Below are 18615 nucleotides of genomic sequence, written 5' to 3'. Positions count from 1 at the left end.
GTGATCTTTGTGCACAGTACGACTCAATGATAACCAGTCGGCCAGGATTGTCCAAACCATGCTATTTCACAGTCCACAGAACCATACTTTCCCCGTGTGTATGGGCACCCGACTGTGGGCCTGGACAGCACCAGACAGCAGGGGCCCTTGTGCCGGAGGCCGTGCTGGGGCTGTGTGTGTGCCTTGCACACGGCTGACCCCAGATGCCCATGGGAAACCCTCTGGTGGCTGTGTGTGTGCCTTACACAAGGCTCAACCCAGATACCCATGGGAAACCCTCTGGTGGCTGTGTGTGTGCCTTGCACACGGCTGACCCCAGATGCCCATGGGAAACCCTCCAGTGGCTGTGTGTGTGCCTTGCACACGGCTGACCCCAGATACCCATGGGAAACCCTCCGGTGGCTGTGTGTGTGCCTTGCACACGGCTGACCCCAGATACCCATGGGAAACCCTCCGGTGGCTGTGTGTGTGCCTTGCACACGGCTGACCCCAGATGCCCACGGGAAACCCTCCGGTGGCTGTGTGTGTGCCTTGCACACGGCTGACCCCAGATGCCCACGGGAAACCCTCCGGTGGCTGTGTGTGTGCCTTGCACACGGCTGACCCCAGATGCCCACGGGAAACCCTCCGGTGGCTGTGTGTGTGCCTTGCACATGGCTGACCCCAGATGCCCATGGGAAACCCTCCGGCCAAGAGCAAGTTGCCACAGAGAGCACGCCCGCCCAACCGCCACTCCACCTCTGTGCGGCAGCAGGGTTCTGCTGTGCCCTCCCCTCCTGCTCATCAGCAGCTCCCTCTGTGGCCAGGGCTGCTCCCCGGCTCCCGGCTGTGCGGGCTGCTCTGCAGTGTGGCCCAGGACGCACCCTGCACGCTGGCCCAGCCCAGGCACCATCAGCCCGAGACCAGGGGTCTCTGTGCTCAGGACAACACGATGCCTTCTCACCTAAGTTCCAGCCCTCTGGGGTCTTTCTCTGATGAATCTGAAGAGATCTGGAGGACCAGGAAGCCAAACCCACTCACATAACTCACTGAATGCATATGCTACCAAGTAAGGACAGGGTTTGGGAGAAGAGCATTAAAAGACAAGAATTGTGATAAACATTTCTCATTCCCCGCTTTCCCCAGCCCTTCAGGCGCACCCCCCCCACACACACACACTGGCTGAAGGCAGGCGACAGGGAGGACAGACTTACATGGGAGTAGTTCTCTGTCTGCCGTCTCTGTGCAGATCGGGTAAGGATAAAATAGATGCCCCTTTTCCAAGGGATAAGGGATCATCCGAAAAGCTGAAAAGGAGAGACAATATGTTAGAGGTTCACTGTTTATCTCCTAACTTCCCAACTTCAACAGTGGCCTTCTGAGCATTATTGTAACAGGGTACACTTCTCCAAATAACTCGCAGAAAGGATGTAAAACTTCCCTAAACTCTGGGTCCTGTGCCAGATAAACTGTCCGAGGTGCATTATGATGCATGACTCACACGTTAATCTCACAGTGTACATTCTGGGCACACCTCACAAAACTGGGTGGGGACAGGGGTGCAGAGGAGTAGGGAAGCCATCAATTCCAATGCCCAGGGTTTCCTCATCCACAAAATATTATTGAAATGTCATAAGCACTAATTCAATGCAGCTCAACTGACGGGAACACACAATGCTTCCCCAAGAAGCAAATGTGGAGTGACTTGCTGGAGCCTGTTACGGACGTACAAATATGAAAGGCGTTCTACCAGGCCTATTTTGAAAATATGTCTAGGTGGATTAGAATTCTAACCGAGATGGATAAAAACAAAAATCTAAACACGCATGACTGGGGAGGTATTTCTAAGCTTTATGAAACTGTTCAGTCTTCAGTATCACATGGGGAAACGGATGAGGAGGGATTAATGATCTGCAGTTTGATGTCCGGCCACCTAACTTCTGGTTTGGTGGCACCAGATGACATGAGCTCTCGTGCCGAAACACGGCTTTTCCAGTCAAGCCATCCCCTCCTGTGATCACGTGGGCTGCTCTCCCTGTTCAATGCTATCAGCGTGCTAGTCTCACTGCTCCTACCAACGGCGCTTGTGGATGTGACTTCTCCCCAGCAGACGTACCTTACCGAGTCCACACCGGGACGCTGGGGACCGGGGCTTCCCTGTGTGTGGAGGACGGGTAGAGGCAACACAGGATTCCTTTTAGCTTTAAATGTGTTTCAAGGAATCGTGGCTACATCCTTCGCTGTGTGATTACCTAAGCCTCCTCCAAATGCTGTCAATGTACATATTTATCTTCTGCATACTTATTTCAAACAGAAATCATGAACAAAGAATGTTCTCCCTCACAAGAAACGACAAGGTTCCATTGTAACCAGCATTGGTGCACATATGGTATTTATTCTGGTGTCTGAATATTATTTAAAAGTAAAAACCGTTATGTATGTGAGTCCGGCATTTGGAATGCAGTCAATCCGCACCGCGGTGGTATCACGCCGGGGTTACAGCGCGCTGCTGTGGGGAATATAAATCACTGCGAAGGTGGGATTAGGGGAGAGCGGGGTGCTGGCAGCTGCTGAGGGAAAAATGTTATCAATTTTCCTCTCATAACAGAAACCTCTTAAACAGAGATTAAAACATTAAAAACACCCCCATCTTTAACTGTTCTTAAAATGAAAGGCTCACCTCGTTCAATCAGACCTTCACTCTCATGCAAACAAAGATGACTTTTGCCCGTGACAACCGACCGGCTGAGAGGGGCTCCCCACACAGGTTGCTAACGCCCAGAGATCACTCGGAGAAACCAGGAACCTCTCCGTAGAACTACGCTGGCAAGAGGAGGCAGAAACACTCCACAACCCCCCGAAAGCCTTTTAGTGCCTTTAGAGGATATGGTCCCATCCTATACTGGACACTCTTCTGGGAAGTAGTGAATTTATATTTAAACTGCAATACGGCAGGATTGTAATACCGCCATCCATAATGATGGCTCCTAGGAAAGCATCCTCAAAATATGGGAAAACCTATGTGGAAGTTTTTAATTTATTTAAAAAAAAAATCCAGATTCTCCATGTGCAACTAGACCGCTGTAATTAAGAGTCTATTAAGTGCATATAAATTTTACTACTAGATTTTATTCAAAAATGGAAGTCAGTTTGCAATTTTTAAAATAAAATATAGGAGTGCAAGACCTTGAGAGTGCTCAACCATGGAAATCAAATGACTAGTTGGTAGCCTATAAGTCAGATGCTGAATGGCCTTAATGCTCCAGTATTTGGCATGTAAGCAGATTTTTGTGTAGCAAGTTAGCCTTTCCTTCTTCTAGTCAGTTCTGGTCTTCTCGGAGAAGGCAGAGACTTGATTATATACAACTTAAAGAATACACACACACACTCTCTCTCTCTCCTCTTGCATCTCCCCCACTCCATAATTGTAAAGATGCTTATTAAGGTGCTCTTATCTTTTTTTTTTTTCTTAAGTGAGAGGCAGGGAGGCAGAGAGACAGACCAGAATCCACCTGACCAGAATCCACCTGGCAAGCCCACCAGGGGGTGATGCTCTGCCCATCTGGGCACCTGAGGTATTTAGCTATTTTAGTATCTGAGGCGAGGCTATGGTCAGCACCCAGAGCCAACTTGCTCCATCTAAGTCATGGCTGCGGGAGGGGAAGAGAGAGAGAGACAGAGAGAGAAGGGAGAGGAGGAGGGGTGGAGAAGCAGATGGTCACCTCTCCTGTGTGCCCTGATGGGGAATCAAACCTGAGACATCTCCACGTGGGCCAACGCTCGACTGCTGAGCCAACCAGCCAGGGTCTAAGGTGCTCTTAAAAGTCACTCTTTCTCATGCCAGTTATTATCTACATTGAGTTCATTAAATAATATTAAGACATTTAGCTTCACTAAACAAAAGCAAATACAATTTCTGTCTGCAAGTCTATCCTTCAACCGCCCTGCTGTGTAGGGTCAGCAAGTGTGGGATGACAGGGAGGTCAGGAGCGAGTGAGAGCTGCACAAGCAAATATTAACTCACTGGCTTGGCAGTGCACATAAGAATGAAAAAAAGGGCCATTTGATTTATTTCACAAGTGATCACAAACTTCCTAAAAATCTTTTTTGGAGAAAACACATTTCTGAGCAATTAAAGGTATGAATGTACTTGCTTAAAAACAAAACAGAAAAGCCAGCCCACCCAGTGTCACTGCACGGCGCACACAGAACACGCGTGCACTTTCCTGCTGTGCACCTGCTCTCCTCCCCCCATCTCTGCGTGCTGTGTCGAGGGTGCAGGGAACTGGGACCTCGTTACTGAGCCCGCCAGGCCCTCCTCTGTCACTCTGAGGCTCCACCCTCTGCCTTCCACCCCTGAGCAGGCAGGTCCTCCAGGCTCCGAGCCCATGATGTGCCCAGCGGACTCTCCACCGAGAATGGAGAAAATCAACAGAACCAAAGAAGGGACAGAAGGAAGGACATGTAAACAAGTCCTGATTTTCCCCAGTGACTCCTCATCCTACCCACGAAACAGACAAAGATAGAAGGTAACGGTAGATGTTTTGTCTGTCGAGTTGTCTTTTCAAAGATCTCAGAGAACTTTATACAGATTACTTGCAACATTGAGAATGGAATTTGAATCCAAGCTCTACCTCCTCAAATGTGTCTTCCTCATGCACTAAAGATAGAAAAGTGAGCCACGCACACCTGGCCCCTGCACCGACAGAGCTCACCGCCCAGGGCAGAAAACAGCTAATCCAGTAATCATGACAGCACAAGGGCGCGTTCCCACTGTGACAGCTCCCGCAGGGGAGGTCCACGGGGCTGTGCATGTCTAGGGAGGGGGCAGTGATAGCTAATGGAGGAATTCAACTTGACCAGGCTGACTACTGCATGCACTTGGGTGGGTCTTCCCTGTGACCAGTCTCTTCATCTGTAGAATGAGAATACCTTGGCCTCACGAGGTTGTTAAAGGGACTGCGTGTGACAGCAGAGGTCAAGGGCATGCAGAGACAGCGCCTGGCTGCTTGACAGAGCTAGCTCTCTCTGTACCTTCCCTTTTGCTAACCCCAGTGTTCACCCTTTCCGCACTAGATCATATTCTAGCTTATAAATTAAAATGCTGCTTGTTTGGAAACAATTGGAAGTATATATGATAGAACAGAAAATTATCATCAAAATACAAATGTTATGTTCTCACTTTTCCCTGCGCTGCAGGAAACTGTCCATGAAGGCCAGCTGTCCTTTGTGAGGCCTGTGGGCACAGCAATGCAGAAAGCACCCAGGTCAGAAGCCTGGGCTCCGGTCCACGTTCTTTCTGCACCCAGTCCGTGGCCTCGGGAGAATCAGCCTCCCTGGGTGAGATGATGTTCCATCCTGATTCTGGAGAGGAATTCTAGAGTTTACAGCAGATTCACGACTTGTTGGTCACCCTACCACTCTGTTCCTCTGTCCATGACAGTACTGCTCACACATACGCGTGTGTATGTGTGTGCATGTGAGTGCATCTGTACCTGCTCACACTCACACGTTTTCCCCCAAACATTTCAGAGTCCTATTCCTCTTGGTATTGCCAACACGATGCCTGGCACAAGGGAGGTGTTCAGTAAATCTTGCTGAATAAAGGAATGAACAAATTAATGCACAATCAGGAAGAGCAGAGTTTTCCCTTTAAAAACTCGGGTGGCTTCAAATTGTGGTCAGTCACCATGACTGGATAAAAGGAGGGAGCAGGCTGGTCCCACCGGGTAGGCAGTGGGGGAGCATCAGTCAGGGTCTGGAGACTGGCTATTGGTACACGGTAGCTACCACCAGGGACTTCAGCTGACCATTGCTTTCTCCAGAGAAACACAATCTCAGGCGTATGGGGTGGTGGGGTGGGGGTGGGGGTGGGGTCTGCCCTCCACAGTCCAGAAGGTGCCAGCCTTTTGGAGGAAAGGTTTAGTTAGAGGAAATGCCCCAAGGCCCACATGTTACAGCAAGTAGCATTTACCGTTAGGTTCAAAGAGAATAAATTAGAATCAGAATTTCATCCTATGCTTCAACAATGGGCTATTTTCTTCTCTCAAAGGAAATACTCTGCCTTAGTCCCCCTAAAAAACACCTTCATATCTTATACATTATGTAGTGAATTCTTTGGGGAAATAAAATCTCCAAAAAGAAAATAAAGAGTCTTATTTGGTCAAGTGGAAAAAATTGAAACAAAGAAAGGCTAAGTGATGTGCCCCATGGCATACTAGTCTTGATATATAGAACTAGAAAATCAAATCTTCGAGTTCACAGTAGAAATCAGCAGACTACCCTGCTTTATAAAATAAATACAGCCAAACAGCCTTAAAAAGATCTAGGTAGGAAGGAGATAAGGCCACATTAGTAGTTAATACAGGCAAAACAGAAGATGTGCCATTTAAAATAGGGCCCCCAAAGGCACAATACCATTGTAAATAAGACCCAGTTCTAGTGAAATCCGCATTCATGTCGGTTTTTTATATTCAACTCATACTTGCCGCGGCGTATGTGTGTGCACGTGTGTGTGAGGATAACCAGAACCTGCAGTGTTTAAAATAAGTATAATTCAGATAAGGTGGCAGCTGTGTAATGAACTAAGAAACATATTTTAAATCTTGTAAATTAAAACTTTTCCCCTTTCTTGATGATCCTGACTTTAAGAAACACGCTGTGTAATTTCAGGGGCTGGGACAGTGATGAATCAAACATGTTAGAAACCTTTGAAATGCTGATGTATTTTTGGTTGGAGGGCTCTTTTTTTTAACCACCATATGTTTCAAACCCAAACAATCTCTGCCATGCATCAGCTGGATTTTGGGGTTTTATCAAAAATGTGAGTTACTTCAGCCTGATTGTTGGGACACTCGCTTAATTCCACAAAATGACTAATGCTCCAACATTAAAAAAAACTCATTAAAAAGCAAAGCAAAATAAACTTCCATCCCCACCCCTAAACGACACTTTCGATAGATTTTTTTTTAATCTCCAAAAGATAAACTGACTAAAAGAATACTCATTTTTAACCTAGAAACTAGTGAAATTAGGTACTGTTACTTTCCTCCTTGAAATCCCTTTCTAATGAAAATTGGACGTTGGCAAGGAGTTGGTTATGCCCTTCAATTTCAGAATGAAGAAAAAATGACTTAGAAGGAGAAAACCTAAACTACAAAGCTGGAGATGTCAAAAGGCGCCACCATGTGGTGTTCTGGAGGAAGTGCAGCATCCTGCTCTCTGGCCCACTCACCTCGGAGAAGGAGGGAGCAGCTCAGGTACTGCAACTACCCTGGAGGCAACTGCACGGAAGTCCTCTAGCGGGGGTGGGATGGGGCTATGCCTGTCAATATGGCCGGTGCTTCAGTGTTCAAAATTGGGCAGTTAAGTGAATATCACTGTAAGCAGCCAAGTCAGAAATCTAATTCAAGTCCTTTGATTTAAAACCCAGACACAGAGATTGGTGGTTACTAGAGGAGAGGTGGGGGTGAAATGGGTGAAGGGCGTCGAAAGGTAAAAACAGCCAGTTACAAAATAAGTGATGGGGCTGTGATGTGCAGCATGATGACTATGGTCAATAATACTGTATTGCACATTCAAAAGTTGCTATAAGAGAAGATCTTAATATATACAAATATCAAACCATCACTTTGTACACCTGAAACTAATATGTCACATGTGAATCACACCTCACTAAAAAGTAAATTAAAATAAAATGCAGAGCTCTGACGCTTCCATTTAACTTTGAATGAACACCAATTTAAAGTGATGGCAAAAGATTGCACACAACTGCCTTACGTTGCAGTAGTCATTCTTTGATTTTAATTGCATGACAGTGCCCTGGACAGTTGGTTCAGTGGGTAGTGTCAGCCCTACGTATGGACATTCCGGGTTTGATTCCCAGTCAGGGCACACAGGAGAAGCAACCATCTGCTTCTCCACCCCTCCCTCTCCCACTACTCTCTCCCTCCTTCCCTCCTGCAGCCAGTGGCTCGATTTGTTCAAGAGTTCAAGCATCAGCCAGGGCACTGAAAATGGCTCGGTTAGTCCAAGTATGGCAGCCTTGGGCACTAAAAATAGCTCGATTCCAGGCCCTGGCCAGTTGGCTCAATGGTAGAGTGTCGGCCTGGCGTGCAGGAGTCCTGGGTTCGATTCCCAGCCAGGGCACACAGGAGAAGCGCCCATCTGCTTCTCCACCCCTCCCCCTCTCCTTCCTCTCTGTCTCTCTCTTCCCCTCCCGCAGCTGAGGCTCCTTTGGAGCAAAGTTGGCCCGGGCACTGAGGATGGCTCCATGGCCTCTGCCTCAGGTGCTAGAATGGCTCTGGTCGCAACAGAGCAACGCCCCAGATGGGCAGAGCATCTCCCCCTGGTGGACATGCTGGGTGGATCCCGGTCGGGCACATGCGGGAGTCTGACTGCCTTCCCATTTCCAACTTCAGAAAAATACAAAAACAAAACAAAACAAAACAAATCAAATAAAAATAGCTCGATTCCAGCAGCCCAGGGCAGGGGCTGCCGGTGGTCCAGGTGCTTATGGGAGTCTGTCACACTATCTCCCCTCCTCTTACTTAAAAATAAATAAGTAAGTAAATAATAGATTTCACATCAGATTTATAGGTTTGTTTTTAAAAAGGACCAAAAGAGTTTGTAATAGATTATTTTTCTAAATATATGTATATACATATACACTCATATACACACATATAATATTTATGCTTGTAGAAAATTTGAAAAGTACAAATGTGAAGGAAAAAAATAAATCACTTAAAATTTATTTAAAAATGTATTTATTTCCAGTCTTTTTCCTTCCTTTACACATAGAAATAATTTTTTTTATAAAACTAGGCAATCCTACATTTAAAATGTTTAAGTCAGTATTCAAAAATACAAGTATGGTTTTATATGGAATGATTAACTGTATATGCACAAGGACGGGAATAAGCACATCCTAGCCCATGAGTAGTGATGCAAAAATTGAGACCTAAGCAAACATTCAAGATCCTCTTATCCTTATTGTATTCGGGAAAGGCCTATGTGGCTCGTATTACAGGACAGAGGAGTGAAGAAACCGTGAACTTGGATTTACATCCTGGTTCCACCAGCAACGGCTGCTAGTTCTTCAATGTTACCCATTTCAGTAAGTCTGTTCCTCTCTTGAGCAAGTAACGTGGACACCTCAGCCCTCCAACCTCGGACGTTAGCAGGAGCACCCGGGACGATGGGAACGCAAACTCTCTGTATAACCACCCAGCTGTACAAGCACTCTTTAAGGCTTGTGGCATGCCACAGGCACTCAGGGCCAGGTGAGCACGCTCACTGCGCAGAGTAGCTTCCTCGGAGCCGTCCCTGCCATGGGTGGGGCCAAGTGCAGAAGTACCCTTCCCCACAGGTCTCTGGTGGCCTGCTATGCTGTTTTATGTCTGAAGAGTCATCTATTTTTATTCTAATGAAGTGCTCTGCCCATGTTGTAACCTGAAGAAGTTACTGTCCCCCAACATTACTCTCCTGATTGATTTTGGAGCTCAATATGTCATTTCACATTTCTTGAAATCTCACTGTTGTCCCAATCGATAATTATATAGTTAACTAATTTCCAAATGGAAATTCCAATCATTCCTCATAGGAATTATATTATGCTTATGCCATCCCTAACACAGTGCCTCTGTCCTCTTGGCCCCCCCACGCCCACCCTTTTTGATCCTTTCTATCAGATCCAATGGATAAACTTCCATTACTATGCTTCCAAGATGCCAATCTATAAATATGTTCTTAGTTGGCACGTCAATCTGTGCGTTTAATTTTCCCACAACTATCACTAGGTGAGACCTCTCATTTTCAATGTTGCTGGGATTTTTTTCTTCTCCTTTTTTTCACCCCCTCAAGTTTAAATAAAAATTCTTCTTGTCTTGTCTGGATAGAACACCTTAAACGCAACAATGATGAGCCCAAGCCAGAGGGGACTGTACCTGTGCCCACACACGCCCAAGTGGAGTGTGCTGCCCTAACACATCCAAATCCCAGGCGCAGGACACCTGGCGGGTGTGCACACACTCACGCGGTGTGGCCCGAGGCATCAGCCAAGTCAACATCCTTCAAGTTATAAACGGCAAATTATTTAAGTAGGCCCGCTACTAATTCTTTAGAGAAATATTTTCAAAACAACTACCCAAAAACCTTTCAATCAACTTGAGTCCCATCTCTGTCAACTTCTACCCCACCCTGTCTGGCCGCTCGCTGCTTCCTGCACTGATTTAGACTCCTGCAAGGTTAGGGCAGGACAGGAAAAGGGAAGGGCGGGAGATTATGAAAATTAAAATGGAAGCAGCTAAGATAAACGGAGTGAAAGGGATTAAAAAGACATTCATTTATGAGGCTCATCAGCGTGGGGGTGAACCAAGAAAAAATCCACAGAAGACTCTATGTCTATTTTCTTTCCCCAGAGAAGGGGGGAAGTACTCATGCTACACGGTGTACTTGTTCTGTTTAATGATAACAGAGTGCCAGGGTACATGTTGTCCAATAATCCAGTCTGGAGCCTTTTCCCCTAAATTACATTCTCCCAGCATGCTTGCTTGTGACGCTGCCCTGGCTCTTCAAGGCTTGGTTCAAATCTGCCATGGTCCCTAAGGTTATACATGGCTGCTCCACCCCATAGACCTCTCCCTTGTGAATAACCACTGGGCAGCTGCTATGTGCTGCTGGTTCCCACTCCCAACTGGACGGGATACTTCTCCAGGATAGAGGGCACCTGCCATTCGAGCCTACTCTCCTCACATAGGCCACTGGTGCCAGCACCCTGGCACCCTAACAAAAGCACACTGGTTCTGAAGCACTTCTGCTGGGTGTGTGTGTGTGTGTGGCCACCAGGCTCCAGTCAAGGCCAAGAGTGTCTCTCTAGCCACCCTCCCAGACAGGCTGTCAAGAAATGGTGATCAGAGCCCAGCACGAGGCCTCACCGCAGCCACAGTTTCCCAGACGCTCAGGGGCTGTCCCCGCGTCCCAGAGGGCTTCTGTCTGTGCAGCACCCCCTGCCCGCACAGTGCAGACCACCCCACCCACTGCCCGCACCGGTGCCTTCTTGAGCTCTGAGCGGTTGAGACGGCCAGGCTACCGTACAGCCCCACCATGCGCTGGGGAGCCTGAGCACGGGTCCCCGTCTCAGTGAGGACAGGGCACACGGAGGGCTCGCTGCGGATGTGCCCACCTTCATCATTCAGCATGCACACTCAGGGAGACACAGTTCTAGCATCTTTCGTGCACTTAAAAAAAGTTTCAAAGAAAGTAAATTACTTACTGCCTTCCCACGTACAATGCAAAAGATTCAAAGCCCCTTCCACCCGCTTCCAGTGCGCCAGGTGAAAGAACGCATACGCTATTGCTTCACTGTCCCCTCTCTTCAGGATATGTTCTGGGGGTAGGATTAAGCTTTTCATTTCTAGTAGGTACTGAAATAAAAAAGGCAGGAGACAGATGCATTAATACACAGTAATTGGGAATTCAATATTGCAAATAAAAAGGTTGATTTCCCTAAAGCCACCCCTCATTAGCACATCATCAACCTGCAACCCCATGTATGACTACATTTGAAAGCAATTACGGAAACGTTTGCAACCCAAAGCTGGCTGACAGTAACTAGCGTTGTACTGGTTTACCACAGTGACGGTCACAGGCTTTCAGGCTAAGACACTGTGATCACAGAAGTAAATACAGACTCAAACAGCAAAAAAGGAAAATGTAGAAGACACAATAATTTGGTATAATTTTATAACCAGAATGAAAGTATAGAGAATGGACAAATGCAGGCTGAGAAGTCACATGACTAAACCAGCTGCAGCAGAGAGACCTGGGACGACTCGCACTGCCCATGACTTTGTCTACAAAGATCTATCAAGGAGAAGGGCCCGGTCTTGTAGAAAGGGCCACCCATCCCTGCTCAGCTGCAGGAGGGGAGAGGGGCAGCAGGCGGAGCCCAGGAGACCAGGGAGGGCACAGCACAGAACCCACACGAAGTGTTCCTAGGTCCTTTCCCTCTGCACCCTGTCCTCCTCAAAGGAGGTGGGAACACACGGCAGGCAAGAAACAACATCCTCGCTGAGGGTCAGAGAAGACTGAGTGTCCCTCTGCAGTGTTTTGTGTCTGGGACAGGAGGGGAAACATTGGCCCTGGCTGGTGAGCTCAGCTGGTTAAGAATGTTGTTCCGAAACAACAAGATTACTGGTTCAATCCTCGAGATCACGACACAGGAGATCAACCAATGAATGCACGACTGCGTGAAACAACACAGAAATGCTGCCTTTCCCCCTCCCTCCCCTTCCCCGATTTGTCTCTAAAGAAAATCAAGTTCTGGCAATGGGTTGGAAAGTTGTCCTGTAGTGCAGAGGTTGCCAGTTTGATTGCCTCTCAGGGCACATACAGGAGCAGCTAAATGTTCCTGTCTCTCTCTCCCTACCTCTGACTCAAGAAAAAAAAAAAAAAAGGAAACAAATTTAGGATATTCTCTCGATTGCCTGGGGTTCCCCTGGTGCTCTATGACTCATTATCCCCTCCCCATCTGTCCCCAACACAGGTACACAGGCACCACCACCAACCACACTAACCTATGCATCACCTTTAAAATGGAAATCAGCAGATGATGGTGGCTGTGTGATTAAAATGCGGCAAACACTGTAAAAGGAAGTGCTGAGAGAAGAGATGTTCAGCAAATTTAACATCACAAACAACTGTCTGAATTCAACTGGTTGATGGGATTTTTGAGAGAGAGCGAAGAAGAATGGAGGAATCCTGATACCCCTGGTGTTTCACGGTCCTGCACTGTGGGGTCGATGCTGTGGGGGTGGGGGCAGCTACCTCTGAGCATCCTCTCCTGGGGGCACACGGGGCCAGGTTGCACTGCCCAGTGGGAGCCGGGACGACACATGCTGGCCTCATGATTCAGCAAATGGAACCACCTTGCTCTGGGCCTGACGCCTGAAGAAGCCTCCGGGCAGGAAGAGGAGGAGGAGGGAGCACAACCTGCACACGGTGGAGAGCAGGGCCTGGCACCCTGGAGGAAGGCTGGGGAAGGAGGAGGGCTGGGGAAGGAGGCCAGCAGGGCCTGGCACCCTGGAGGAGGGCTGGGGAAGGAGGAGGGCTGGGGAAGGAGGCCAGCAGGGCCTGGCACCCTGGAGGAGGGAGCACAGCCTGCGCACGGTGGAGAGCAGGGCCCGGCACCCTGGAGGAGGCTGGGGAAGGAGGTCGAGCAGGGCCCGGCACCCTGGAGGAGGGCTGGGGAAGGAGGAGGGCTGGGGAAGGAGCCTTCCTCAACAGAAACACCCCCCACCCCACCCCCGCCAGCTCACTGACGGTGTTGACTGTTCTGATGGGATCCTCAAGTACGAGTTCCAAAAGACATTTTTGGTTGTCGTCTTTTTTTTTTTAATTCTCCAAGTTATTGCTTTCCTTCTCCATTTTGTTTTAAAACAGCACATGGTAAAAAATCTTTTGGAAAAAATAACAATTCTGAATTACCTAGTAATCCAACTAGCACTATCGTTACAATGACTACAAACCGTCGTGGAAGGATAAAGGTGCGTTTTATGTTCAGAGCTATTTGGCTATCCTCTCATGATTTCGTTACCATAACAGAAGCCATTAGGCTGCATGTTGCTATTACCCAGGAAGGTTTTTAAAGATCCTGAAGGCTATGAGTCATGAGAAAGATATATAACTTGTGAAGTGTGATGACCTGTATTAATTGTTTCAGAGTACATTAGAGAGGGAAGACCATTTTGTTAACCCGAAATAATCGTCAGGAGAACAAAGAAAAGGGAAACTTTCTTACCTAACAGAGCCCTAGAATAAGATTTCGATTTCTGGGTTCTTTAATAATTTATAGCCACCTTGCTTACCAAATAGTCCATTTTTAAAGAAGGATCATGCTGTGTGAACTCTGAAACAAGCGAAGTATGAAAACTACTAGCTCATGTGTCCCGGGCATAGGGAAATCTCTTCAGTCCCTGACAATCAGACAGTGGCTGACAAAACTGACGATTCCTTTTATTTCCATGGTTAAGAAAAGATTTCAAAGTCATTTCATTAAGCCTCTGTGAGAAAGGTCTTCTCTGGGCCTAAGGAGCCTTCGGGAAGAGGGGGGAGGCGAGCCTGGCTGCCACACACACTTGCCCGCAGAGGCAGAAGTCGAAACAGACTAGGAGGGGGGCTGAGGAAAATGTAGGGCTGGGAATTTTTAGAAAATTTCCTACAAAAGAATAGAATAGATCTGCGCTGTCCAATCCGGGAGCCTCTACCACATGTGGCCATTTAAATTTCAATCAATGAAAATCAAATGAAGTGAAAAATTCAGTTCCTCAGTCCCACTGGTCATATTTCAAGTCCATTTAGTGCTGCACGCTGTTAATGACGACTGCGTTGAGCACAGAAGTTCGGCTGGACAGCACCGCTGCAGACAAGAGAATTGTCCAATCTTCACTTCAAGTAACAAGTAACAAACAGTTCTTTTTTTTTTTTATTCAGTGAGAGGAGGGGAGGCAGAGACAGATTCCTGCATGCACCCTGACTGGGATCCACCAGGAAAGCCCCCTACCAGACGATGCTCTGCCCACCCATCTGGGGCTGTTGTTCTGTTTCTCAGCAACTGAGGTATTTTCATGCCTGAGGCAAGGCCATGGAGCTATCCTCAGCACCCGGGACCAGCTTGATCTAACTGAGCCATGGCTACAGGAGGAGAAGAGAGAGATAGAGAGAAGGAAGAGGGGGAGGGGTGGAGAAGCAGCTGGTCACTTCTCCTATATGCCCTGACTGGGAATCAAACCCAGGACATTCACACGCAGGGCTGACACTCTACCACTGAGCCAACCAGCCAGGGCCACAAACAACTCTTAACATGAAACACTTTCATAGATGCCCATGATAGGAATTATAAGTGTAGTATCTGTTGATTGAAAATAGACAATATGGCAAAAAGCTACCATAAATGTAAGAAACCAAGAATTCATTTAAAAGCATTGTTGGCCACCAGGGCCCCTCCATGTGTTTGGAAAACATTCACGTACGTGTGTGAGATGACGGCTCAGCCAGCCCGCAGGCGGAATGTGGTGCACATGGCTTCGAGGACGTCGTCCAGAGCCTGAACCTGGGTTCTGAGGGAATGCTCTGTGTATCCCCTGGGATCCCTCTGATCTCCGCTGTGTGTACTTTTCTCATGCTGCCTAATTTAGTTACCCATGTGTCTCTCCCTCAGCTTAATCATAATATCCTCAAGAGCATGCCTACGACCCTCCCTTCCCAGGGTCCCAGCAGAGCTCAGGACGCTCACCGGAGCAGCTCATCATGGAAACTTGGCCACCTTCTCCCCACGCCCACTTTACGGCAGAAGCGGCTTATGCACATAAAGGAGATTCATGCGCCTGTGTCGTTCCAAACAAAATGCTGGTCCTAATCTAATGATGAAGGCTAAGAGCAACAGTGTGTTGTGTTTTTGGCCGGGCTTAAAATAGCTGGCAATTTCAGTTTGCAACATGTGCACCAGTTAAATTAGAAAGGCATGGAACATTTCATGTCTTACTTGTCAAGTGAAAAATAAATGGAAAAGGGCAGATCCCTATCCACAAGTATGCAGAAATCAATTAGAAAGACCACAGCCTGAAAATCACAGAACACTCTCTGCCTGTCCATAGTAATGGCTCGGCTCCCATGAGCTAAGCCTGCGTCCCGGGCCAGCCCGCCTGCCACGCTGCTCCAGCTGCCTTCCCAGATTCTCAGATCACGCTGATCTCCAAGTACAGGCTTCTAGAGGTTTCGGAAGCAACTTTTCAAAATCTATTTGTCAGCATCTAGTTCCTTATCCCCAATGCAGGAACACATAAATTCAGAACATAAACAGAGGAGCGAGCAGTGCCTGCTGACGGCGAGTGGGTGCCGCTTAGGGAGGTGCTGAACAGGTGACTGCTCAGGCCCTTTCTGTTGAGGTCTTAAAGTTCTATGATAATTTGAGTTAAAAAGATCCCAGAGTTATCCTTCATATCGGCATTCATGCCAAGGAATTAGTTTATACCCAAGTTTTGGATTTTCAATACCAACAAGAGCAGAAGTCATATGAAAATTATTAGCATAAATGTTGGAATAAACAAAATGAGGAAGACCAGGTTAATTAAATTACAATACATTTACATGTTGGCTATCAAGTTGCTCCCAAAAAGCAAGTAGTAGACGAATATTAGCATGAGGAAGTTTTCATGATATATTACTAAATAAAAAAAAAGGGTACCACCCATATTATGATTTTGGTAACAACAACATTTAGGTAGGGCCTGACTAGGTGGTGGCACAGCGGATAGAGAGTTGTCAGACTGGGATGCAGAGGACCCAAGGTTGAAACCCCGATGTTGCTGGCTTTAATGTGAGTTCATCTGGTTTGAGCACAGCTCACCAGCTTCAGCCCACAGTCACTGACTTGAGCAAGAGGTCACTTGGTCTGCTGGAGCCCCCCAGTCAAGGCACATATGAGAAAGCAATCAATGAACAACTAAGGTGCCGCAATGAAGAATTGATGCTTCTTATCTCTCTCTTCCTGTCTGTCTGTCCCTATCTGTCCCTCTGTCTCTCTCTGTGTGTCACAAAACAAACAAACAAACAACATTTAGCTAGGCATTAAAAATATGGGAAGGTCATAGATTAAATGTTAATGTGTTGGGGTCCAAAAAATAAACAGGGCATTTTGCAGTTTGGAGATCTCGGGGACAGAGGTTTTGGGCCCAACCCCCCACCTCACCTGCCTAATTAAGTTGACATAAGGGCTGTGCTTCTCTGTTGTTCTGCCCACCCATGTTCCCTGGAAGGATGGAAGCTAGTTACTTCTTTGTTTAACAGTTAAGATGGTGGGGAGTTTTCTGCACCTGGTGGTTTTCTTGTGTTGCCTTGGAAACTGAACTGAACTGCTAATGTTCCACGTTACCCAGGAATAAAAACGGAAGTTTTCTGGGGGAGGCTATGTTTCTGTAGCTTGAAACAGTCGTGGCTGTTGGCAAGGATCGTGGCATCCTCCTGAACCCATCTGTATATATCTTTAAGTTTCTGTCTATCTTTCATTCAATTTCATACCATTTCGTGCTAGAGACCCTGGAATAGACTCATTGCGGGGGATGCGGCATTAATGGTAGCTAAATATTTGATTTTATGGGAGATGAATTTATTTTGAGCTTTTCCTATGCTTTTCAAGTTTTCTATAATAACCACTTTTATTTTTCTCTCTCCCCCCTCCCTCCTTGCCTCTGTCCCTCTCTACATATGTGTGCATTTGTGTGTGTATGCAATAAAACCTGTTTTTTAGACTTGCATGAGAAACACTGAAAGCAAAGCACACAAAAAATGTGAAAGGATTAGAAGTATAAATTGCCAGTTGTAAAAATAGTCACAGGGATGTAAAGTACAGCACAGGGAATATAGTAAAAGATATTGTAATAACTATGAATAGTGGGTACAAGACTTACTGGGATGATCATAAATGTCTAATTGCTATGTCATGTAGCTGAAACTAATACAATACTACCTGTCAACTGTAATTGAAAAACAAGGCCATGGCCGGTTGGCTCAGTGGTAGAGCGTTGGCCCAGCATGTGGATGTCCCAGGTTCAATTTCTGGTCTGGGCACACAAGAGAAGCAACCATCTGCTTCTCCACCCTTCCTACTCCTCCTTCTCTCTCTCTCTCTGTCCTTCCTGAAGCAATGGCTCAATTGGTTTGAGCAAGTTGGCCTCAGGCACTGAGGATGAGCCTCCACCTCAGGTGCTAAAAATGGCTCAGTTGTTGAGTTATGGTCCCAGATGGACAATACATCTCCCAGTAGGGGGTTTTCCAGGTGGATCCCTGTAGGGACACATGCAGGAGCCTGTCTGTCTTTTTGTCTCCCCTCCTCTCACTTAAAAAGAGAAAAGAAAAACAAAATTTAAACAAAATTTTTAAAAAATGAACCACACCAACAGACAAAAAAAAGATAACTAAAGATAGAAAATTTTCATGTATCTATAGTGCAACTGTCTCTAAAAGGTTCTATAAGCCCAGGTCCCGGCCAGTCTAAAATCAATTAAATAAAGTCTATAAGCCGAGAAAGGATGTTTTAAGCACATCAGTAAAGAGAATAAAACTGGTGCTATTTGGAGGACATGATACACATTCTAAGTTTTAACGTTGCCTGCTCCCTGGACTCTGTAAGACACACACTGGCTGGCACAGGTCGGGGTGTGACCAGGAAGGAGGTGCAGAGAATTCCGCCCAAAGCTCCCGCCCTCACCTGCCCTGCTGCTTTCAACCACTGCTCGTATCTTGGGTCTGCTATGCCACCATAAGACCTTGGGCCAGTTACTTAAATTCTCCTAACCTCAGCTTGCTCATCCATTAAAATAATATAAAATACACATCTTGCTGGTTTTCACATTTGAAGAGTCTACAGAATAATACAGTAAAGTGCTCACACATCACTGGCACATAAATGCTCACTCAATAGCAGCTGCTTTTGCTCACAAACAACATGAAGTGCCATGCTGTTGTGGAGGTAAGCTGCGGTTTTGTGTATGTTCGTCCCACAAAAACTGAGTCTGTTTCCAGGTAGAGTGTTTGAGTAGAAGCACATCAGCTGGAGAGCACTGGCTTCCAAGTCAC

General features: G+C 46.9%; 1 protein-coding gene across 6 annotated transcripts in view; it reads right to left on the bottom strand.

Annotated features, from left to right (window-relative positions):
- ST7 (suppression of tumorigenicity 7) overlaps positions 1-18615 on the bottom strand; it is a 307405-nt gene that overhangs the window by 10553 nt on the left and 278237 nt on the right. For 4 of the 6 annotated variants that reach the window (XM_066362539.1, XM_066362541.1, XM_066362543.1 and 1 more), the window contains 2 exons: positions 11255-11405; positions 1194-1286 (listed from right to left, as the gene is read on the bottom strand). In XM_066362539.1, the coding sequence (XP_066218636.1) occupies positions 1194-1286; positions 11255-11405 (244 nt within the window). The remainder of the gene's footprint in view (positions 1-1193; positions 1287-11254; positions 11406-18615) is intronic. The other 2 variants (XM_066362540.1, XM_066362542.1) reach the window with 1 other exon arrangement.

This window comes from Saccopteryx leptura, chromosome 2 (genome assembly GCF_036850995.1).
Source record: "Saccopteryx leptura isolate mSacLep1 chromosome 2, mSacLep1_pri_phased_curated, whole genome shotgun sequence".
Lineage (NCBI taxonomy): Eukaryota > Metazoa > Chordata > Mammalia > Chiroptera > Emballonuridae > Saccopteryx > Saccopteryx leptura.
Note: the sequence above shows the minus strand (reverse complement) of the source record. Positions and strands in the feature narration are given on the sequence as shown.